Source organism: Schistocerca piceifrons, chromosome X (assembly GCF_021461385.2).
Source record: "Schistocerca piceifrons isolate TAMUIC-IGC-003096 chromosome X, iqSchPice1.1, whole genome shotgun sequence".
NCBI lineage: Eukaryota > Metazoa > Arthropoda > Insecta > Orthoptera > Acrididae > Schistocerca > Schistocerca piceifrons.
Genome location: NC_060149.1, coordinates 337,669,624 through 337,694,640, shown reverse-complemented (window position 1 = coordinate 337,694,640; position 25,017 = coordinate 337,669,624). Strand labels below are relative to the sequence as shown.

At 38.6% G+C, this 25,017-nt stretch overlaps 1 protein-coding gene across 2 annotated transcripts in view; it reads right to left on the bottom strand.

The window, feature by feature from the left end:
• The window catches only part of LOC124721183 (plastin-2), a 233,724-nt gene that overhangs the window by 24,242 nt on the left and 184,465 nt on the right, over nucleotides 1-25,017 (bottom strand). For both annotated transcript variants that reach the window (XM_047246023.1, XM_047246022.1), the window contains exons 9-11: nucleotides 19,643-19,782; nucleotides 18,151-18,302; nucleotides 9,406-9,507 (exon numbers count right to left, since the gene is read on the bottom strand). In XM_047246023.1, coding sequence (XP_047101979.1) covers nucleotides 9,406-9,507; nucleotides 18,151-18,302; nucleotides 19,643-19,782 — 394 coding nt within the window. The remainder of the gene's footprint in view (nucleotides 1-9,405; nucleotides 9,508-18,150; nucleotides 18,303-19,642; nucleotides 19,783-25,017) is intronic.

Genomic DNA, 25,017 nt, shown 5'->3' with positions numbered 1-25,017 from the left:
ACCTGCTTGCTTTATTCGTCGACTTCCGCGGGCTACGCGTCAAACTTGCCCGCACGCGTTCAACCGTTTCTTCGCTCACTGCTGGCCGACCCGTTGATTTCCCCTTACAGAGGCATCCAGAAGCTTTAAACTGCGCATACCATCGCCGAATGGAGTTAGCAGTTGGTGGATCTTTGTTGAACTTCGTCCTGAAGTGTCGTTGCACTGTTATGACTGACTGATGTGAGTGCATTTCAAGCACGACATACGCTTTCTCGGCTCCTGTCGCCATTTTGTCTCACTGCGCTCGAGTGCTCTGGCGGCAGAAACCTGAAGTGCGGCTTCAGCCGAACAAAACTTTATGAGTTTTTCTACGTATCTGTAGTGTGTCGTGACCATATGTCAATGAATGGAGCTACAGTGAATTTATGAAATCGCTTCAATCATTTGTAATAGCCCTGTACCTAGGTGTGATGATACAGAACAATAAGAAATGGCATGAACACACAAGGATCGTGCCAGGGATGGTGAATGGTTGACTTTGGTTTACTGAGAGACTTTTGAGAAAGTGTCACTTGTCTGTAAAGAAGAACACCTATAGAACACTAGTGCAACCCATTCTTGAGTACTTTTCAACTGCTTGGGACCTCCATGAGGCTGGATTAAAGGAAGAAGACATTGAAGCAATTCTGTTACTGGAAGCTTCAATCAACATTCAAGTATTATGAAAATGCTTAGGGAACTGAAATGGAGGAAAGGTGACATTCTTTTTGTGAAGCATTATTGAGAAAATTTAGAAAACTGGCATTCGAAGCTGAATGCAGAATGATTTTACTACCGCTAACGTACATTTCGATAAAGGACCATAAAGGTAAGAGATAGTCGGGATGGAACAGACACATATAGACAGCCGAGCTGGTTTTTCCCCCCTCTCTGTGAGTGGAGGAAGGAAAGAAATGACCAGTAGTGGTACAAGGTATTCTCCACAAAGCACCATATTGCGGCTTCTGGAGTATGTATGAACGGATATATGTATGTGGATGTAAAACAAACAACTTCCTGTGGAGGGCAACCACAGCTCAGGGACATTGTGAAAACAATAAAGAAATAAAAAAAACACTAATCACTTGAATTATCACACACACTATAACAATTTATGAAGTCAACAATGATTAGGTGCTGCCAAAGGCAACAGAGTTGTATGAAGGTGCTTTATTCACAACTACTGGTGTTACTTCAGTATAGCTTCAGGTTTATAGCTGTTATATTTTCGTTATATAGATGGAAAACTATGGAGTCCCAATTTTCGGTTTGATTCAATGTGGATAATTTCCCAAATGCTGGGACACTCCAGTTGTCCATCTACAATATAAAAATATAATCACTATAAACCTATACTGATGTGAAATCAATAGGAGCAAACAAAGCACCTTCATACAGCTATGGGGAACACATCATTCTTGACTTTTGTAATCATTATTATTTTATGATAGTTTAAATGGTTATCGAGGATTCTTTTCTGTTGAAGCTGTAAAAGTTGAAATAACATCTGGAGGAAGATAATTTCCCAATGACGATGCTGTTCACACACAGGTTCTCAAAATGCTCCATCATCAAGGAGTGGATTTCTGTTGTGGAGGAACTGACCAATCAGTAGAGCGTTACAACCATTGTTTACAGATACTTTGCGACTTTGTTGAAAAATAGTGTCATGTATTTGTGTCACTACAAAGTGCAAAGCATCTTTCAATAAACGTCACTTGGTCTCCCATAATAATGTGTAACTTACTTTTTGAAGTCTGCTTCCATTAGCATGCAAAGTGAAAAGTGGTGCCAATGAAAAGTATCGTAAAAGTGACTAAGAGGTTTTGTGGTTTCTAGAAGACACACTAAGCAGTTGTCAACAATTCATTTTAGAGGCTTCCTTATACTGCTAAGCTGCAGTAACTACATGGTCTGATGCAATCCATTCAGGTTTCAGGAAGGAGATAGTGACTGATTCCCTACAAGAATCAGGGTATTGTCCAACAGACCTCATTGTGTTACACTACAAGGAGGTAGTTCTTTAACCCAAATCATTCCAGCATTGCCATATGGCAACGTAGCACAAGCGGCATCATTTCCATGAAATGGCGCTACACACTTGTTGCGTCACAGATAATCGCATCGGAATTTCATTGTTGGAAACTCGAGTAGGCGTCCGGTATAAGCTTGGGTTGGTTGTGGCTTTGCCATCAGCGAGAGCAGACTTGTGAAGTCAGCACGATGTGTGAGAAAGATGATCCCTCGTATATGACAAGGTAAAAGTTAGTTTTGAATTATTTACTTATTCGATGCAATAATGACACCTATTGGAGATTCTTGTTGAAATATGAATGTTTACTTTAGTATTTTCATTTTCCAAACAAACTGTATTTTAAAAGTAGTTTTATGGTATATTGTATTTTTGTTGCCATATGGCAATGCTAGGTCATACAGCGTTTTTCCCTATTGTTGACATTTTTGGTACACTATTAATTTTTTAAGTTTTTTTGAATAGTTTCATTTAGAAATGAAGCTCGATTACAATTGATGGATAACTTTCTCTCTGTTTACACATTATTTTAGGCCCAATTTACTGAAAGGAACCCTTGATTACTTAGAGGAAATTATGGATGAAGATGACAAGCCAACAGCATTGTATTTACAACCCTCTGAAACCGAAGATGGAGCTATTAGCAGAGAAGATGACGAGGAAGATGAAGCAGGTGGGTTACCAGATAACGTGTGCCATGGACAGTTAAAAGGTAATTGTGAAATAGTTATGAAAAGTGGCAACCGTATTGAGACTACTGAACAAATGAAATCACAACAAAACATGGAAGCAGAAACTGGAATAGATGAAGAAATTTTGGTTGAAGTTTCAAAATGTTCTCAACCAACTGTGAGTACTAATAATGAAGATATTATGAACAAACAATCTTGCAAGCCTTCAGTGAAGTTACAACGTATTCAGTTAACGAGTTCTACATGTACAATTCCATCATTCAACAAGAACACAGATTTCAAATGTGTGGAAGAAGAATCAGAACCAATTACTGCAGCATTTCTTCCCACTAATTACCAGGATTGTTTTGGAACGCCACCCAATGAACAATTCAAGAAATTTTTCGACAACACTCTATAACAACAGGTTTGTGATGAGTCAGGAAAGTATGTTATATTTCTTGGGAAGCCTAATCCAAACATTACCGTGGAAGAGTTGAAATTCTTTACTTGCATTTTACTTTTAACTGGATACAATCCAAAGGCCCAGGATGCAACTGTGCATTACAAGATATACCTTATTAAGATCTACGTTATGATGGACTTAACCACTGGCCAGTTCCGATTGAGAAGAAAAGGAGATGTGCTTGTGGAAACTGCTCCACAACAGACCAAACTCCATGCTCAAAGTGTGAAACTGGACTACGCATAAAATGTTTTCAAAATTACTATTTAAGAAAACATACTAAACACAAGTAAAATATTATTGTATGTTCATATTTCATGCAAATAATGAAATTTATCATGTCTGTACACAATAAAAGCTAGTATGGAATGAAAAATGCATTGTACTCTTATTTTCCTCTGTATGACCCAGCATTGCCATATGGCAATGTATTGTTAGGAGAAAGTGAGACGTGTGGAAAAAAAAGTTGATAGTTTTTAGTTACAGGCTTCTCTCTAGTTAACTGAACATTCGTGTGTTATAGCAGATCACTACACATTTTGTCTGGTCTTAGTATTTTATTACGAGCCACAGTTAGTTTGGTTTTAACTCCTCCGAACTAAATAGGCAGCTGGTCTGTTCAGTGTTACTGAAGCTAAGATCCTACCATGCCACATTCTCTCAGGTAATTCCATTTGCATTGGAATGTGGGATCTTGACTGCTATTAGATATTATTTGTTTGAAGTATTTCACAATTGTGTTGGCTAAGCTTCTGGTGTAAAGGGGCGCTGTCTTGTTTAATAACGGGTCAAAGTATTGCACGAAAGTGTGAGGCCAAGAGTGGCACAATATTATTCTCAATATTTATGTCCAGGATGCGTCAGAACTCTTCCTTCATAGCAAATGTGTCGGTACTCTATGATGTAGAAATCATGTATTGCAACTAAGTTGTTTGCCTTGCAAATCATAAGCAGAAATTATGCAGAATGAACTAAACAAGTCTGAAGAGTTACCTGTAAACATTTCAACAGATCAGGGGCTTATTCATGGCAGCATAGATTTGTAAACCACAACTACTAATTACATATTAAACAATTGAATGGAATAATTTATCATGTACACGTGCTGTTTCCTGTGTACGAGCCCACCATGTATGCTCACTGGAAAGCTGATCTGATCTTAACTGCCAATTCTGAAACTGCTACAAGTATGCTGAACATTTCTGCTGTTGTGACAATGAGGTATTCAGTGTATCCTAAACAGTTGGAATTTCATATCTCAAAGTACCACATGGTGCTTTAATATACATCCTCCAACAAACTTCCTTATCTTTTGTAATTTACTTTCTTTCATTTCTTTGTGCACATTTATTGTGCAAATATACTTTGACTGTTGGTGTCAAATGGTTAATACAATGGAAGACTTTAGCTTTTTTGTCTCATTGATTATGTAAAAAGCTTTTACACAAGCAATGCAGAAGGCTGCTAGGCTGTAAGCAGACGGATTGCAATGGGACTTCACAATGTCACCCACCTGCATCTGACGGCTTAATGGCATTCCTTCGTCCACCATGGGACTTAATGTCTGGCAGGTTTTGCAAATGACTTCAGGAGCCCTGTAGTGTTATGTTCTACCATGTCCTAGCTGCTGGATTTGTGTTTAAATACAGCCAGGTATTGAAAATTACTCAGTTGATTTTGTTTAACATCCATTCAGCTGGCTTGGTGTCAGGTGCTGATGCATCTGGCAGACGGGTCCAAATAATAGAAGTACTCACACAGATGCAAGTCCTCTACCATTGCCCAAAGTAGATTATCAGCAAGCACAGGAGAGCATAGGGACCAGTCAATGCTTGTGGATGGCCCATTTGCAGTGTTAACAGTGTGTCACTTTCTCTGTATTGAAGACGTAGAGATCTTTTGACAAGGATGATCTCTCCGCTGCTTGAGCTTTGGGTCAAGGGTATGTAGCACCTCGCTGCATGCGATACACATGGAAATCTTCCAAGGAGAAGAAACAGAGGGAGGAATTAGTGAATGAAGTTTCCAATGGCCTTGTTATCCACAAGTTGATGAGATCAGAGATACAGGGTGCACAGAGTTATTCTTCGTGGCGTGGAAACCTGAACAAGTGCTTTAAGGTGGGTTTTGAAGGCAACAGACTAAGAAAGGCATGCATTAAGGACGAAAATTTTAACTCCATTTTTAGGTAATCCTCCTTATGCATGGTGCAACCTTAAAGCACAGGGTTGTCTGAAGGTTTGAATACATGCCTTGTACGCACAAGCAGAAGGGCCCACTCAAGGTAAAAAGTCTTACTTATTCCATGTGTATATTAAAATCTTTCACAACTAATTGCGTTACAGGATCCATTAATTAGAGAGCTGCTTTTCGTTTCCCATGGTTTTTTTTTTTTTTTTTTTTTTTATTGTGGTACATGTAGGGCAGTCAGTGGACACACAGTAATACTTGCCACTTTGTCAGCATGTTTCCAGTTCCATTTCAATATTGATCAGTCAACACTAACCATCTCTTATCAAATCATTCTATGCTGGGTTTCTTCAGATTTTGTGTATTTTGGGCACAGAATTTGGCTTTTCTGTTGCACTTCATGCTGTTTGAACTGCTTTGTAGGTCCAGTTGTGTGTACAAATTGTCTCTGCAGTTTGATAGCGACCTCCAGTGGAACTGCTTTAAACATAACCATAGGTTTAATGACACTGACATTTTATTGAATGGGAGCACCAACAGCACCAAAAAAAAAATTGCAAGGCTGGTTTCAGCCCTAAGATCTTCCTCAGGTGTGCACAACTGAAAAGCAAGAGTCCTTTTGTCATTTGGAATGCTCTGAAAACACACAACTGGAGCTGCCATTCAATAAAATTAGTACTGGTAGCTGCAGAAGCCCTCCAACTACGAAAAAAATTTAGGACAAAATAACAAACATTGATATTATTGAGGCCAGGATAGCAGGCCTCTATGGGGGGTGGTAGGGTCAGGTTGGCAGAGGTCAGGAGGCCAGTAATCCATCACCCTGGGTGGGGTAGCAGTGAAGTGGTAAGTCAATGTCTGGTAGCCATCTCTTACGACCCGAGCCGAGGTCGCATTATCAGGAGGTCGAGTGAAGAGCGGGGTTAGGTTAGCCTGTGGAGCAGCAGGGTGCTAATGAAACACCATTCATTTAAACAATCTTTCATTGGTGGGAGTTTTACAATTGCTCCATCTTCTTCCTGGTGTTGCCTCGCAGTCGCCCTGCTGAGTCTGTGCTGCTTGAAACAGCAAGGTGGCACTTCAGTACCTGGAGAGGAACTTGCTAGGCACATGTCCTGCCATTATCTGTGGCCAGTGATGTGGCCTGTAAGAGTGTGGCAGCCATGTGTGTCTGCAGCCTGGCATCACTGTGGACCTCTGCTGGAGCCTCAGCACTCTCCACAAGTGAAGTTGCACTAACGATCCATACCGGAATACTGCATATCCCTGTAGTCAGTTGTTGAGATGGTGGAAGACTTAACAGCAACACGGAGGAGAGCCCGAGTGGTGGTCCCAGTATATTCCCACTCAGGTGGCTCTAATACTGCCCCAGAAGTCCCCACTCCCTATCCTCAGTCAGTCACCATTGTGATCAGCAGGACTGCAACTTGCCTAACAGTCTCCTTCAGTGTAGCAGTGGGCTACAAGTTGGCAGCAGCTTGTAGACACTTTTTGAATTCACCGAAACAGCCTGCAAGTTAACAAAGCTTGTTTTCAGTTGGTATCCGTGATGCCGATGGAATGGCTGCACTCTCGAGATTGAGATTGAGCTTGAGGGGGACAGAGGTTTTATAGCATGCAATGACATGATGCCCTCCCGCCACACTGGTGACTGAATGTGTTCCAGTTTCCTGAGCCTCTCAGCTGCTCTAGTGTTTAACTTCAGGGTTTCAGGATGTTCTTATGACTTCTCTAAGTGGTGTTACTACATTTAGCCTTATTACAGACAGTGTTCTGTCCGCTCCACATCGTTGCCAAAGTTCTGAATCAGTTGTTCTTGGCTTTCATTGCACAGAATCTGATGAAATGAGTGCATAGCTTGTTTGTACTTCGGGCCTCCTGTGCTAACATTCAGTTATGACACCGCTGCCTAGTTGGTAGACAGGTCCCATTTAGTGACATCTCAGTTAGTGTCTAACAAAACTTTATTGCAACTACAATAATCATGGTGGTGTGCTGAGAAATCAGCACCATCAGTATGTAAGTGGCACACTCCCTGCGAGGAGGTGTGGCTGTGTGCAGATGGTATGACAGCTTGCAGCATTGTGCAGCCAATGGGTGTTGGTGGCAGCAATTGTGCAAGCATGCTGATCACTGTAGTGGGCAGCAGCTTGCAATTCAGACTACAGACTGCTAAGCAGCACAAGATGGGGCACGCAGAATCACACCATGGTTCCAGTATAGATGAGACGGCTCACAGCAGCAGCAGTGTCTATCCAAATGAGCAGAGGCAGGAAGCAAGGAGTTTGCTTAAATGGGTGATGGTGGCTGAAAAGCCTCAGGCTTGAAAGACTTCAAGACTAGGGGTGGGGGGCGAGGGTGTTGGCAGTGACACAGGTAGGCCCACAGGTGTTGGAGGGCACTAAGTCCGCAGCATTGGACTCACCAGCAGCAAGGCTGCTTGCTGCAGCCAGAAGCAACAGAATCCAGAGGGGGAGACTGAACAATCCATGTATACTCAGACTTGCAGACCATCCAAATCCTACTATGCAACAGGCATTTAACAACTGTTTGATATCTAATGCATTAGATGGAATGGAAGAGGATGATCTGTATGAAAAACTGAGCAAGAACGAACCGAGTGATAGTGATTCAGAATTATCTAATTGATATTTGAAATATTTTGTAAAGTTTGTATTATAAATCTAATAAAATTTTGTTTTATATTTTTGCTCTTAATTTCACAAGTGTTGCTCGTCATACATTTGAAGACTTCACTAAAAACCTACTATGAAAAGCAGACTGGCGAAGCCTCTCGGTTCAATTTCTGTCAATATGGCTGACACTATGTCTTTAACATTTTCCTACTACTGACAAAAAGTTCCAAAGAATTGTGAATCACGCACTCTCTTCACTGCACAAATAATATGAACACAAACATTACACCATCTATTCTTCCATATTCACTGATATCTCATCTAAATCGTGTTCACCTAACAAACTCGAGTGAGCCAACGACCAACGTGGAAGAATACACGTATTATGTAATGTTTTCATTCATATTGTTCTTAAACTGAATAGTGATACAGTCAGAAATGAAGCACAGCAACTGACTTCTAGTATCAATTTTTGAATCTTAAATGACTAGAAATTCTGTGCAGACAAGTTATGTGGTTTTAAATGTTTGAAAGAATAAATAACATTGCTTAAGTTCAACTGCTAGGCTTACAACTTGGACCAAACTACTGTAGCTGCAGCTTTATCCATTCTATCTAATTTGAATTTCGTGTTAGGAAGAACCAACTTTATTTCGACTGAAGTGTAGCCTAAAACGGTCCCCCCCACCCCCGAAATTCGAGTCCCATTTTTAGGTCAGTGGCATATGTATGCTACAGGTCTATACAATTCAATCAGCCAGGTCCACACTTGCGCAAGTAAGCCTCATACAACTGAGTTTTAGAATATTCTACAGAGAGTGCTTGCTAATGATTGCTTGGCCTCAACAGCCATTCATTCCATCAATATACAGCACACCTTGTTTGTTTGTAAATAGAGGTTTTGCAGGTGACAGTTACTTTGGATACTAGCAGGTGGTTGGCTGTGAATGCTGTTTTGAACGGAGAGCTGTGAAATGGCAACCTTATTCATTTGTGTAAAATTATAATACTAGAAGTCCACATGAAAACAATTAAGTACAAGCCCTAATGCATATTTGCAACATGTACATTTTCCAGGTTTCAGGAATAGAAGAACAACGAGTTCTCTGTCATTCTACGCTTTACTAGCCCTCACAAGCAGGAAAAAAGAATGCAGATTAATTCCAAGGTGACAACTTGGCAACAATGTACACACTTTGCCTTGAAAGGGGAAAAATGCATTGTTACATTATACAACCGTACTCAAATCGGTTTTCTGCAGACAAAAATCCAAATGGTAGCACTGAATACATGTAATACAGCATTAAAGAATATTTTGTAAGATGACATAACTTATCCTCACACAAGCATGCCTATTTTCTCACAGTTGCTCAAGCAGATAATTCTTACCTCTTCTGTGCCACCTTCTCGTACTAAGTCATAGTTAATAGTTCCTGGTTTAATTGCATCAATGAGGTCAATCACTACTCTTGCATCTGCTAAAGATGAATCCTGTAATGTAAACAAATAATAACATCCTCTGCTGAAATGAAGTACAAAGAAAAGTGATTTTTAACATTGTGCTAACAATGATTATGCCATTACATACAGTTAAATTTATTTTATTACTGAAATAAGTTACTTTTATTTCATATTGACCATTTGATAACATACTGCACTCAAAGTCTGCTATCTGTCACACTTTCGTCACTCCATTTATGAAATGATTATGTGATAAAAGTAACTGCTGCTGCCTCAACAGTATCTATAATACTAGTATGGGCATAGATACAGATATAATGGACAGTGTAATTTACAGACATTAAGTCTGTCAGAAAGAACACTTAGCAAGATAAATAATATAATAACAGTGCTTTGAATCTGAAAGACAGGCATAAAATTGCTGAATGAATCTATCTCTTCATTATAACCACATTTTACTCAGAAATGAATCTGTAGTTGTGAAACCTTGTGCTTTTTTTAATTTATTGTCAATCTCTTGCAGTCAGTATTCTGCTACTACTCATAACAAATTTTAACTGCAACGTATAAAGAAACAGAGGTGCATGTTATGCTGAAATTCCAAGAGTTAAAATACACGAAATTAAAGAGATTTTAAGTTGTAAAAAGCACTTCACTAAAAAAGTTCTTTTTTCATAAGAAATATTCTCTTGTTCATTGATTTGAAAACTGTATCAGTTAAAAATTAAGACCTAGATGGCAACAAATCCACTCACAATTTCACTTTTTTTTTTTTTTTTTTTTTTACATAATGCGTTTCCAATTAGATGATATCTCCAAGGGCTGACACTACTACCTTCTCTAAATCAAATGTATAATTGTGTGTGTCAAGACACTACTACCTTCTCTAAATCAAATGTATAATTGTGTGTGTCAAGACATTATACTATGCTGAAAAATTGTATCATTTCATGACCCTGTAAAATCCTTCGAAATATAACAAACATGTACAATACTACAATGTCAGATTGCAACTGTTTTTTAATTCTGAAATTAAATTTTATCTGACTATTCTTCACCAATACTATTTACCACACATTAAATTGAATCCTCTCTCCTATTTTTTGTTACATTTCAATCCACAATTCCTCTGCTTCAATGATCAGTTCAAATCCAATACACACAAGTTAGAACTTAAAATTTATGGAACTCTGTCAGCAACACATTTGATGCCACCAAAGATGCTACACTGCACAAAATCAAAACAAAGCACAGTCAGTCCAATTCAGACAACTTGCAGGTAAAACAACAATCCAAAAATTAAGAGTCGTTACCTGTCTTCATGTATGGAATTATGGAAATACAAATCTTTTCCCACTGCATGCTTTTTACCAACTTTGAACAACAAACACATCTGGTAAAATGTAACCCCAGTGTTTCAGTATTTTACATAGCAACTACAGATTTACTGCAGATACTGTAACAATTATCAGCACCTCCTGTGAGACACCATGCTGTGGCTTGTCTGAATGACGTAAAAATATTGTAATACCTATAATTCATAGTTGTCGGATTTTAGCACAAGTTCTGAACTGCCTGTGTGAGAGACAGCTACACATGTCTACTTTAGTCATTTATTGTCATATAGAATAGCAGTTACGACTTTCCTCTTGTCAGCATTTTTGCTGATTACCATATTGGTTTTTCTGTTACTCTGAGCATAATTTTTATCAAAAGCTTGTTTTTGTAAGTATCCTTTCATTCTAACCCAAAAGAATTCCACTGCATTTAAATAACATATGATGCAAAGGAGCATCTAAGAATGAAATGTCTTTATTAATTGAGGATGACTTTAAACTGATGGTTTTCATTACTCATAGAAGTAACTTAGGGTTTAGTGCAAGAAAACTGGGTGATAAACTAAAGTCTTTGGCACTAGTTGGGCTATATAAAGCATTGTATTTCCTTTCGAAACTATTAGCAGTAATCTCACCATTGGGTATTCACAACTTGGTTTAAGAAAAATGCTCTGTTCAGCAACAGATTTACCTCAATCATCAATTTAATTTACCAGATTATTACTAGAGCATCAGCATTTAGCATGGTGGTGATCAATTTTCCCAATCAATGTGTTTTAAACCATCCACAGTCAAATCTGATGATGCAGCAACCTGTGCCTGAACACTCCCCACTTTAATAACCTGACCTTTTATCATTCTTCATTAAATTACATACCATGTTAAAATTTTGCAGCACTGATTGTGCAAATTTTTCCCATCACCTACTTTCTCAATCAATGAAAAAACACATCTCATTCCATTTTTTCCTAGACTTTATCTACCATGGTAAGTTTTTCATGGATATACCTTGAGCAGTTACACAATTAGCTGCTTAGGGCAATACCTTGGATCTCCCAGTTACAGTCACACCTGCAATTTTTGATTCTGTTAACAAGAGGCAAGAATTCACTGATTACATTTGTATCTTAGCACCAACGACTATATATATTGAAATGAATGTTACAAAAGAATGGAAAATGTTACTTCTTCATATATGTGATGTAAAACAGTCTGCAAATTACCCAAGGATAGAAAATCAAACATTCATCTTCAAGACTGAAAATGTGGAGTACCAACGCAGAAATTCAAGAATATTGTACAATATTCTTTAGACTTGTTTATGTACTGTGTAAGGTTATGCGAGATGGGGGAAGACCTGCTGCAGTTCAATAGCCTTGTTCGAATGTTGCTACAAAAGCAAAGAGATTTATAATGTATTTAAACAGAGTTTAAACTTTATAAATAAATGAAAGCTGAACAAAAGAAAAATAAACTGGAGGAGACCAATGCAAGAAGTGTTTAATGAGTCGTAAAGCAAAGTTTTGCCAACCAATCTGATGAAAAATTCTAAGATTTTTTTGATCTCACCTGAAGTCCTAAGGTTGAAAGTTATCATACGGTTACCAAAATTGAAGACCAAAATACTGAAATTGGTATTCCAAAGTAGTTTCACAACATCAGATCATATTACGGTTTCTCTTCGCAATAGTCACAGAAATCCCAGGACAGACAGACATTGAGATATGTACTTTCAGAAAGGAAAATTGACTGGAATTGTTCAACACAGGAAAGGTGGCTAGGCCTGATGGGATATCTGTATATTCCACACATATCATGCAAAATAATTTGCTCCCCCCTTTGGCAGGAGTTTGTCACAGCTTTCACAGATCACTGGAGCAACAAAGTATCAAATGCAATTGGAAGAAGTGCAGCAAATTCCCATTTCAAAGAAGGGTTATCAGACTGATTCATTGCATTAGTGTACCTATAGTACATACACTAATGTGTTTCAGAATTACAGACAATTTTTTATGCTCATGTCGTATGACATTTTCAAAGACAGAACTCTCCTCTATTGGAGTCTACATGGAGTCCAGAAAAACCCTTCTTCATTAGTCTCTGTTCATTCTGTTTGACCATAAGATCTAGATGGCAGCAGTGGAGGTTGTGCCCAGGTTGATACCATGGTCCTATAGTATCAGAAGGACTTTAGTATGGTTTCACACTGCTGCCTACTGTACACAATAAGAGCCTACAGAATTTCAGCCAGTTTCAAGACTGGACTGAAATACCTAGCAACAACAACATCATACGCCATTCACATTGAGAAGAAATTGTTGGGCATCAAAGTTATTTTAGGTATACTGTAAAGGTGTGTTAGAAGGCTGTTACTGTTCTCACTACTGTACATAGCAAAGTTGCATTGCATGAAAAATTTTAGCGGAATTTATGAAGACCCGGCAAATGACCAATACTTACAGCAAGGATTGGCAGAGGATGATCAACATAAACAAAATGTTGCATACAATGACAAAATAGGGAGAAAGACCATTTACCATTTTATTACATGGTTGATAGTAAATTATTCACTACAAACATTTACAATCAAACTATTAAGGAGTATGCATCACAAGCAATTTAAACATAAAAACAGTTTAACAAAAGCAGGCTTCATGTATTCATTGGATAATTCCTTAGAAGATTTAATCCATCCACAAAGGAAGTAGCTTACAAAAACCAGATACAACCTTTTGAATAATGCTTTTTAGTATGGGTCACCTACCTAATGGGATTAATGGAGGTAGAGCAGATCCGAAGAAGTGGAAGATCTTGCTGAGAATCCAAGAAAACTATGGTCCTATGTAAAATGACTACGTGAGTAGATTATTTGTATTCAGTCATTTGTCGACTACTTTGTTGTCGAAATAGAAGACAGGAAAATGAAAATAGAAGGTTAAAATTTTGTATTTAAAAAATCATTCATGCATGCATGAGTATTACATATAATTGTTTCATTGTCGCATTCATTCCCATATATGGAGGCTAACAAACAGGCATCACTGTTATTGAGAAGTCACTGAGAGTTGAAAACAAATACGTCATCACGTACAGGTGTAATCTCAGTTTGGTTTTACAGAGGGTCCTCTGTGTCACTGACTCCACACTTAACTCACAGTTATTGTTACTCTCATGCCCAGCACAAAGTCCCAAGTCACTAGAAAAAAGTGAAGGTAACACATGTAAATAAGAAAAGTAAAAGAACAGCCTCGCAAAATTACAGACCAATATCCTTTAAGTCAGTCTGCTTCAGTATTCTTGAGCATATTCTAAGTCTGAATATAATAAATTTCGTTGAAACAAAAAAGCTTGTGTCCAGCAATCAGCATAGATTTAAAAGCATTGCTCGTGTAAAACTCCCACTTGTTCTTTTCTTGCACAACATCCTGCAAAACAAGTATGAAGAGTAACACGAAGATTCCATATTCCTAACTTTCCAGAAAGCATTTGAACAGTGCCTCAATGCATACTGTTAAAGTCTCAGCATATGGAATATGTTCTCAAATACATGAGTGGATCGAATACTTCAACTAATAGAACCAAGTATGTTCAACTGGACAATGAATGTTCATATCGTGCACGGATATTGTCCACCCTCTGTAATTAAAAAAAAAAAAAAACAGAGAGAGATCTCATCAAGAGAATCTGCAAGATACGTCTAGATGCTCGCTAAGAAGCACTCACAACATAAAGATGAAGAAAAATATGTGTGGGGGGTGGGGGGGGGGGGCAGATACAGCAGTACAATAGCACTGCTCTTTGTTCTCTATGTGCATAAATGGTCTGGTGGATACAATGGGCAGCAATCTGCCACTTTTTGCTAATGAAGCTATAGTGTACAGGAAAGTGCTGTCATCGAGTGACTGTACAAGGATACTCGATGATTTAGATTGAATTTGCATTTTGTTGTTATGAATAACAGTTTGCTCTAAATCAGAAATGCTCAGAGCACAGCCTGCAGACCACATGTGGTCCACCTTTGATCTGATGGCAACCCACCTCTCTTCGTTTGTTCTTTAATTTTAATTTTTTTTTATTTCAACCACCTTTTTTTTCCCTCCCAGAAAATGTGGTGGGAGGGTCTTGTGTAAACCACTAAATGGCATATTCCAGTAATACCATTTATGAAACAAGTGATTTAAACTATTTTTTTAAAAACTATTGTTTATCAGTACACGTGCGACAGCATTTCCAAACACTGCGCATAAAAATGGAATTTTCTGGTGCTCATACCTCTGGTTCTATCGCTGATAAAAAGGTAGGGTCAATTGTTTTGGATAGCCCTTGGACTACGGACGACTTGCATACACAACAGAAGGATTGTCTTAGTGTCACTATTCTACAGTACGGGGGTGGGGGGTGGGGGCAATGAACATTACATACTTCCTCCTGCTTAGACAAATGGAGCAAATCGGTTGGTTCTTTTTGCATTTGATGTGGTCGACAGCGGGCTTGATATGACTTATGGAGACATCGTTAGTTCATGAGCAGTTCTCAGGAACCCCCCCCCCCCCCCCCCAAAAAAAAAAAAAAAAAAAAAAAAAAAAAAAAAAAAAAAAAAAAAAAAAAATTTTTCACCGCCAGCAGTGGACCAAAATCCAGCAGCGGATTGCAAAATGGCTATGCAAAGCAAATAACCAAAATTAATTTTGCACAAAAAATAAACATATTTGCATGTTTATTTAAAAGACTGCCTCATTTTACCTTCCTCAGTACTTTTAAAAATTTTGGCATTCGAACATATTCCCACTTTTCTATGCTGAGGGAGAAGACAGTAGCAGTGGCAAAGAGACAGAAAAGTAACAAATACTGGAAGACAGTGGAGAGTGGTTGTGTTATAGAAAGAGCGAAGGACACAATGGCAGCGTGAGAGAAAGAGGACACAGCGAAAGGCAAAGGTTCCGAGTTCAAGTCTCGGTCCGGCACACAGTTCTATTCTGCCAGGAAGTTTCAACTTACAGTGATGGATTAGAGGGTGTGAGTTACAGTTATGGGAGCTTGTGGGAATCTGAGGTGAGTTTCATGTTAAAAACATGCAAATATGTTTGCACATCAAAATTTTTGGAATAATTTTTACAGGAGCTGAGAGAGGTAGAATGTGGCAGCTGGTACCCCAGTTTTCAGTCTCCCTTTTAAATAAGCAGGAAAATATTTGCATTTTTTGTGCTACGATAGCATTTTTCCACTGGTTTTATTTTTCTAGGGGCCTTGTGTAGTAACAGGAGGTGCTTGCAGTCCACAGTACTAGCAAGTCTGTACACCCCTGCTCTACATGAAGGAAAGTGGAAGTTAATGCAGATGAGTAAGAGAAAACATTCAGATACAGTATTAGTGGTTGGCACAATCACATCAATGAAACGTATAGGAGTAAAGGTGCAAAGCAATATGAAATGGAATGAACCCATACGGTCAGTAGTAGAGGAGGTCAAAAGTCAACTACGGTTAATTGGGAAAATTCTAGGGAAGCACAGCTGATCTATAAAGAGTAGTACGTACAGAACCCTTGTTTGACAAGGTTGGATTAAAGGAAGCAATCAAAGCAGATCAAAGGCATACTGCTAGTTCCACCACTGCAAGGACTGAGGTCTGGGGACCTGGGAGGCCAAGTATGACGAAAGTGGCAGCTGAGCACGCGATCATCACCAAACGACGCGCGCAAGAGATCTTTCACGCGTCTAGCAATATGGGATGGAGCGCCATCCTAATAAAACCCCATGTCATTCCAAGCATGTGTGTCAATTTTTACATCTCTATCTACATTATTCCGTGGTTTATTAAGTTTTCAAATTTATACTGACTTTTTGATCAACCAGTATAGAGAGATATGTAGAAGAATAGTATGTTTCATCACTGGTTCATTTATCAAACATGAAAGCATCAATTCCAGTGGCAGAAACATTGAAAGGCGATTGTTTACACTTTGCTGACTGGAGGTCAATTTTGACCTTAGTTCAGGACTACACTACTATATCACAATAAACTTTGATCCAGCGAACAAGGATCAGTGTATATCCAAATTAGTTTGTAATGTGCTTGGCAACACTCATAAAATCAGCTATCTATACAATTATTGTACTTCAACTGGAAATACTAATCTCGCATCATATATACACAATATTTATTACTGAAGTAGTTATGTTATAAAGATGGATTCGCTTATTTCGCAAGATCTCTAACAAGACTTTATAAAAGTAATTGTTAAGTGTCACACATTTCAACTGACCACAACAGAATCCTTCAGTGGATGAAAGGTGATCTAGAACAATAAGCCTGAACACAGTATACAATGCTTTTGATTGCATAATGCTTTCTTTGTACAATTGTGAAATTATAAACCAATAAAATGTGTCATTATTCCCATTTTAATATCTCAAGTTGTGAAGTTACTCCTATAATTGAAGGTTTCATCCATACTTTGGTAATAAAATTCTACTTGTCACTCCATATATGAAATGTATTCACAGTTAAGAATAAGGACAACCATTAGCTGTGAAATGGATGACAACAATGAACATTTGTGCCAGACTGGGTCTCAAACCCGGATTTCCTGCTTATCACAAACTGTCACCTTAACCAGTAAGCTACCAAAGCATGCTTCACACCAGACCGAAACTTCCACATGACATCAACCACTTGTCTACAACCTGCACTCTTACATAATTCATTATGTATATTCCTGTACAAAGAAGACATTTTAATTGAAAATCACTTGCCTGGAATCTGTGGATAAATATGATATTGCAATGCCTGTGTTGTCCAGAAGTACAGTGCAATGTTCATGCATGCATCTACTGACACCAGGCAATCAACTTTCAATTAAAATATCTCCCTTTTACAGGAATATACATAATGGATGTAATAGTGCAGGTTTCACATGGAAGTTTAGGTCTGGCCATGAAGCATACTCAGAGCCTGAGGGTGAGGTGATCGCTCAATCTAGGGTTTGAGGCCCTGTCCAGCACAAATTTTAATTGCCATCATTCCATTTTACAACTGATGGTTGCCCATATTCACAGCTGTGAATACATCTCATGTATTTCATAATGGCTGTAGTTGGCACAGTGCTTGTTCCTTTGGACTTTCGTACATGTCCAAAGGAGCATTGCACTGTACTTCTGAACACAGGCACTGCAATATCGTATTGTTACTCCATAGTTGGTGTGCTGTAAGTTACTCAGTTCCCATAAAAAAGTTGACAATAAATGTCTGTAAAGCTTAAGTTCAGTACATAACAAAGAAGTATGTGCACAAGCATATCTCTTTAATGGAAACAATGCAATGTCTTATATCTGATTACCTGAAAATTCTTCAGTGTACTTTTCTTCCTAGCTTGTGAAAGTTTATTGTTGACCCACGTAACAATTTCTTTTTCTACTATTGGACTTCCTGTATTAGCCAGCTGGGTCAATATAGACAGCGTATATGCTCTCATGAGCTGCCATATAAGAGCTATATGAAACAAAACAAGTTAAATGAGGGTGATATGAATACCTCTGAAACGCTCTCAGCTGTGCATCTCTAAAAATAGTATATTAATTAAATTTTAAAAAAAGGTTGAAACATTTACAGAATACAGGTTACTAGTTGTAGCTTTTCAAAAGGGTATCTTGGAGCTTAAATGACTTGGCATCTAATTTTAGTAAGACACACAACTATCATTACACATTTAATTAATTACATAAATGCGCACACAGGAAAAATCCTACAGTAATGTCAAATGATAAAGAGGGAAGTGACTGCTGGAAAGGTGTGAACAACAGGTACAAAGAATTTTAAATGACTATTAAATTGATAAACTAGGGAATAAAATCTTGATTAGGTCAGTATGAAGTTACAAAATGACAAAAACAAAAGCACAAAACTGCATAATTGCTATAAACTTAATAAAAACCTGTTTTAAATGACAAAGGGAGCAGGCAAACAGTGAGAGAGATGGGAGAGCAAGGAGGTGGTGGAGAGAGTGACAGGTTGAATATCAGGACAAGGAAGAGACAGTGAGTGGGGAGGAGGAAGTGAGGTATTTACTAGGGGGTTTGAGATAGTTACTAGTGATGACAGTGCCACCTCATGAGCCCACCTGGGAACAGCCAGGGCATAGTTTGCCTGACTACAGGGCACAAGGTAAACATATGTGGGCAGAGTTGGCAAAGCATCTTGCGCATTTTCAGAATGTGCACAATAGAGCCATCTCCCACGTAGCCTACACTACCTGCAGCTGCCTGTAAGCATGGTACGGGAGTACCCATGCCCAATGGGAGGACAGAAGGTGATGATCTTTATATGGACCTATCCCAGAATTTGTTCCCACAATTTGCCCAAAGTGAGTGGGGGAACAATTAAGTCTTAATTAGGACTGACAAAGGAGGATTAAAATATACAGAGATCTACATACTATTCAAGGTTGGCAATCACTGGTGCTAGAATGGCCAAATGTAATTAAGCCATTCTGCCTTCTATAATCAACTTGGGAAAAGGAAACAGTAATAATCTGTGCTCACAATGATTATAAGGGAAATGTGCAGTTGGTAAAAATTACAAAAACTCACAATTCAAAGCTCTAAAGAGTTGTTACCTCCTTCACCAGTAGGTCCCTGGTGCTCTGATTTGTCATTCCTTATAACCCTGTGTGGGATTGTAAATTATCTCACTCAGTATCTCAAAAAAGAAGGGATACAATATAAATTACACGAGACACCTAGAGAAGTGCGACAAGAGACTAACAGTATATCCATTGTTTAACCTTACATACAAGATTTTAGAAAATTCGTTCTTTCAATATCATAACTTACCTAGTGTGAGAGTAGCATTTCCATCATTTATATCCTGGCCTGCAATGCCAACCAAAGAAAATTTAAGCTGTTTACCAAGCTCAACGGCATAATTGCAGTTTTCTAATTTCTCCATAAATTTTCGTAGCTTTGAGAATTTCCTGGAAAATAAGAGGAGAATTGTTCATACAATATTAGTGGTACAGTCATCATCTTGTGGGGTTACAGTTTAAGGTGAAATTCCTCATCGAGAGAGAGAGAGAGAGAGAGAGAGAGAGAGAGAGAGAGAGAGAGAGAGAGAGAGAGAGAGAGAGAGGGGGGGGGGGGGGGGAGGGGGGAGATTCTCTCCAACACCACCTCACACAAAAATGGGTGCACAGTACAGGTGGTGTGGTGTGTAATATGAATTAAAAAAATATTACAATATTTTTCACAGAAAGTTAGTGCACATCTGTTTTAGAATTATGCTTGCTCATCATAGTATTTAACACTTTAAAGCATGAGCAATAACATATGCCCCCATCCCATCTCCACTCTGCTCAGTCTATGGAACTACCACTGTTGTCAATTATTTTCAAATGTACTTAAATTTCTGTTAACATAATTCAATCGGCAACCAGATCACAGTGAGATGGATTTCCTTGGCTTTAAACTGACAAAGTTTACCTGTTCAACGCACGGATGAAAGTCTTACGGGTGTTTGTGTGCATGAGGGTATTTGGGTGACCGAGTGCATTACCTTAGTTCTGCAATTTTTCATGAAAGGTGAAAATGAAAGATCAGTTTGTTCTCCAGTTACCAGGCATCAAAGCCATCACAGAACAATAGATCTCACTGGAATGTGGTGTTAATATTTTTTCCACAACTATGTATGTTTCACCTTGTATATGATAGTTTGAAGCAGCAAATTCCCTACAATCAATAGTAATTAACTTTCAATTGCTTTTTGCTCAGGAGATAGTAGATGTTGGTCATTACCAAAAAAGGTAGATGTTATTAACAAAGTAATCCGGGTTTAAAATCTCTTACATGAGCAATGTTTATAATGACACTGCTAAGAAGGGGGGGGGGGGGGGGGGAGGAATAATTTTACACAAAAGGAAAAACTTACTATTATTTTAATTCTGTACATTTTTCTTTATGAGAATTTGCTACTTACATTGGTAATTCATTGTTAACTCAACTGACTGTTGAACTTTTCGTACATAGTTTGACTGATATAGCATTTGCAGAGAATATTGGATGTAGCACCCTCTGACACATCTTAAGTCACTATGCACCAGCAGTTGGTACCTCTATGATGACTACTGACTTCCATACGAGAAATCTTAAGACAAAGAAGTAGTTGCACAAGATAAAATACAATCTGAATTTAAATGTATTTCTGATACACCTACCTTCACATTTTTATTCCACTAGCCCCCATGAAGTATTTTAGAAGCTACGTAGTGTACCAGAATAATATAATGATCTCAATGTACTTATGGTGCAAGGAAGAGTGTGGTAGTGAGTTTCAAATCACTGAAGCTTTACCGTTTTAATTAACATCTGCCATGTGTTTCCTATGCCAGATAGACTAAAAGAGAAAACTGGGTGCCTAGTATGAGGGAACACACTGTTTAAAGCAGTTTGCCTCAAGCTGGGTATGTGCAGTACTGCACAACATGGAATTTCATTGATGAGAACTGATACCTTGATTACCGGTTCTTCTCGTGCCTTCTGTATAGCTTCCTGAAGTTACTATTTTCTTGTGTGCAGTGATGTAGAACTGCAATATGAATAGAAATCCCCCTTACATCATGCTAGAGATACTGTGGGAGCCATAGTGAGTACAAAATCAGTTCTTGCTATCATACAAGGAGGGTAGCACTCTGCACTGGAGTCAGCCGAATCCTGTTCTCTGAAGTATAGTTGCTAAGGGCCATAGCCAATTTCATCACGAACAGTATGAGTGATAGAGTTCTATAAAAACAATAAGCACCAAGAAAACCTCAGTTGTGTAAATATGAACACAATGTGATAGCCCGTATGCTTTATGTAGAACACTGACCCAGTGTGTGCTGTGTAAAACAGTGCCTCAGACGACAGGTTCTAGATGCTGAAGAGCATCAGTGAAAGACCAGGATTTTTGAAAACTGCATGCAGGGGAAATTACACAAAAAACTTTTGAATTCCATGCACCAATTGAAGCACCTGTTAAGATTGTTTTCAATAATTACCATTTGTAGATAAACTGGTTTGTAGTTATTTGTTAATGTGTATTATTCTAGTTTCAAGATGAGTATTGTAATTCTCTGCTACTGAAAGTGTGGTTAATACATTTCCTCGTCATTTTTAATTAAGGATCTCCATCATATTACTGTTCTTGTTGAGGTGGTGTGGCATTAGAGCATGTATTTTGATACGTCTTTGGGATGTGTCATCAACAAAGCATAATTACTATTTAGTTCACAGTCATTAAAAGGAAGTTTCAAGTTCATAGTGGTTGAGAGGGAAAGGCTGAAGTGTTGCTTCTGCCAAGTGTGTGTGATATTTAAAATTAAAATGGTAATTACTAGAGGCAGACATTGTGGAAAAGAGTTCTGCCAGAAGTTCAGCAATACTCATGGGATCTGTCTTAAAGTATCCATTAGCAGATATTCCAGGGATTCCTATGTGTAGACAATGACAGCAAATGCATCTGAGCTTTGTCTATACTTCGGAGTATGGTGTGTGGAGTATCATAGGTTAGTTCTTTAGTTCTTCATTTCAGTAAGTACAATATAATTCAGATGTCATAATCGAAAAAACTCCACACATATTCCACTGTCATTGCTGAAGGCTAGGGCTGCACATTATGAGATCCTGCTGGGTTGGTGTGCTATCCACCTGGGCACACCTATATTCGACGAGCAGTCCAGATCAAACAGAACTGCCAGATTGTTTTTTGGTTTTTCATTTTTAAACAATCAGTCCAGTTTTTGTTCACTCTAACTGAAGATTTCCCTCATGAGTGCCACTTTGCATAGTTACCATTGCCCAGAGCCCTGCACTCCAGGAAGAATGGATACTGACTCCACAGGATGCAAGGTGAGTGACTGGCAGCAGCAGTAATGCAATCTCTGCATGGTCGGTGGGCTATAGTAGTTTTGCATAATAGTTAAAACAAAATGAGGTCCAAATCATCGTGTTGTTGGGCTTGGCTACGTTGGTACTCTTTTTCATCACCTATTTTAACAGACAAAAACTGCTGCAAGCCTATTCCCAACACAATCCACAAAAAATACAGAAGATAGTAGGACAGTTAGACTAGAGGCAAAGAAGGGGTAGTAGTACAGCATAGATTCAACATCCTATGTTCACTACTTGTGTACTCTCAAAACAATTTTCAGAGCCATATAGGGTGTACCAGAATCACTTCCCCTGTTCTTGTAAATGGTATGCAGGAGGAAAGATTATCAATACCTCATTGTGTAGATCTCAGTTTCTCTAATTTTACCATACTGCTCATTTTACAAAATGTGGATGGGATGAGTTAATACATTTCTTATATTGTTTAGGAATGTGGGCACTCTGGAGATTTTTTTTTTTTTTCCTTTTAGGATCTCTCACTGTGGTTCTTTGAGCAATTCTGTGACACACTTATACTCTCTAAAAAAACTTTGCTGAATTTTCTGTCTCTTCTGTTGGAACAACTTCTTAAGTTCATAAAACTGATGCAAAAAATTCTTATGGGAGTAGACGAATTTGGCTTTAAAAATTACACAATTCACGAGTGCATCAAGATTCTTGCAATAAATCTTATTCTTTTAAGAGCCTTCCCTACAAATGACTGTTGATCATGTAACCAAACATTCACAGGCCTTACTTAACATTTACATTTTAAGTCAGCTACTAGTATCTGCACCATGTGCCAGTCATCATCATGTGTGCATTTCAAATCCAGTTTTTTAAAACCATATGCATCCCCACTCCTCTGTTCCCCTTACACACTGTCCTCTGCAAACTGCCTCAAAGGTGAAGATACTGTCTGCCAAAACATACATTTATTATGAACAGTATGGCTCTCATTACATTACTATGACATGCAGGGTTCCTACTTCCACTTCAGACAATGTCTTCCCATTAGTACTGGAGACTTACTGTGTTGTGTTTACTAGCAGCCTTCAATCCAACCACAAACATGTCTGAATATCCCATGACAATTCTTTGGTCTACCATGTGACAACATTTAACTGCATCCACTTCTGGAAGTCAAGAACAACAATCTGGACCCAACAAACAATTGCCTTCCAAATACGTGAAGGAGCAGAACACATTTGATTCTGCTAGTGATGATAGTTGAAAACCCATTTTTATTCCCACATAGTAGCAATTCAGTTCCCAAATAGGATTTCATATTTGATCACAATTTTTATGTCATAATACTATAAGAAATAGACTTCACTGAAAAATGTCTATGCAACTGTCCTGGGGCACATCTTATAGATGGGAACAAGTTGAGCCTCTTTCAACACTCATTTCTACAGCAAAATCTTTAGAAGACAACCTATTGAATCCGACCAGAAAATCTGAAGAACTAACAGTGTTGAACATACTACTGGTGAGGACGAAATGCAGGTAACTATAACTAAAACTGGCTAATATGCTATACACTCTGACGGAATGCTGTCTCTGATACTTTACATCCATGGATAGATTACCAGATATTTTATCTGCATGTACTGCGAGAATATTTTTAGTACAGTGAAAAATGTTCACCGTGAAACTGAGGAGATCAAAACACTTTTTCGTGTTAAAAGAATTGTGTGTTCATTGAGGCATAAGGACAAAAACGATGATTACGTTGAATTTAGGTGGGGGCACTCTAACATCATGGTCATCAGCACCCTGATGAAAAGTCAGCATGCCAATCTCATGGGTGGGGAAGAAGGCTATCCCCACATGCGGAGCAGTTTATAATGCATTAAAGGCTGCCTCCCTTTCCTACCAATTTACAGATGTGGCCTGACAGTTCACAAACTTTCACCACTCTTCTAACACTGGAATCTGTATTGGCAAGGATGGTGGGTGGATCTCAATCAAGCCTGAGGGCTGGCCTGATATCAGTACGTTAAGACACATGCTGGCAAAATATGCTGAACTGAAAGTGGCACACCACAAACCTTACACAGTGGGGGATCCTTCCACCAGGAGGAGGAAGCCATGTGCTAAAGTGCTATGTCCATTGTGCAGCCTGGTAAGAAAGAACCTCCTTCCAGCAGTGAGCTTGACATGAAGTCCACCATGCCCGTGTGGTCGATTTGTTTCCTGACACCTTCAACCATTCAATCTCCCACTGACACGTGATGTGTCAGTCAGAAAATGAGATGACGGCACGCAACAGGATGGGACACTGATGGACAAGACCATCCTGA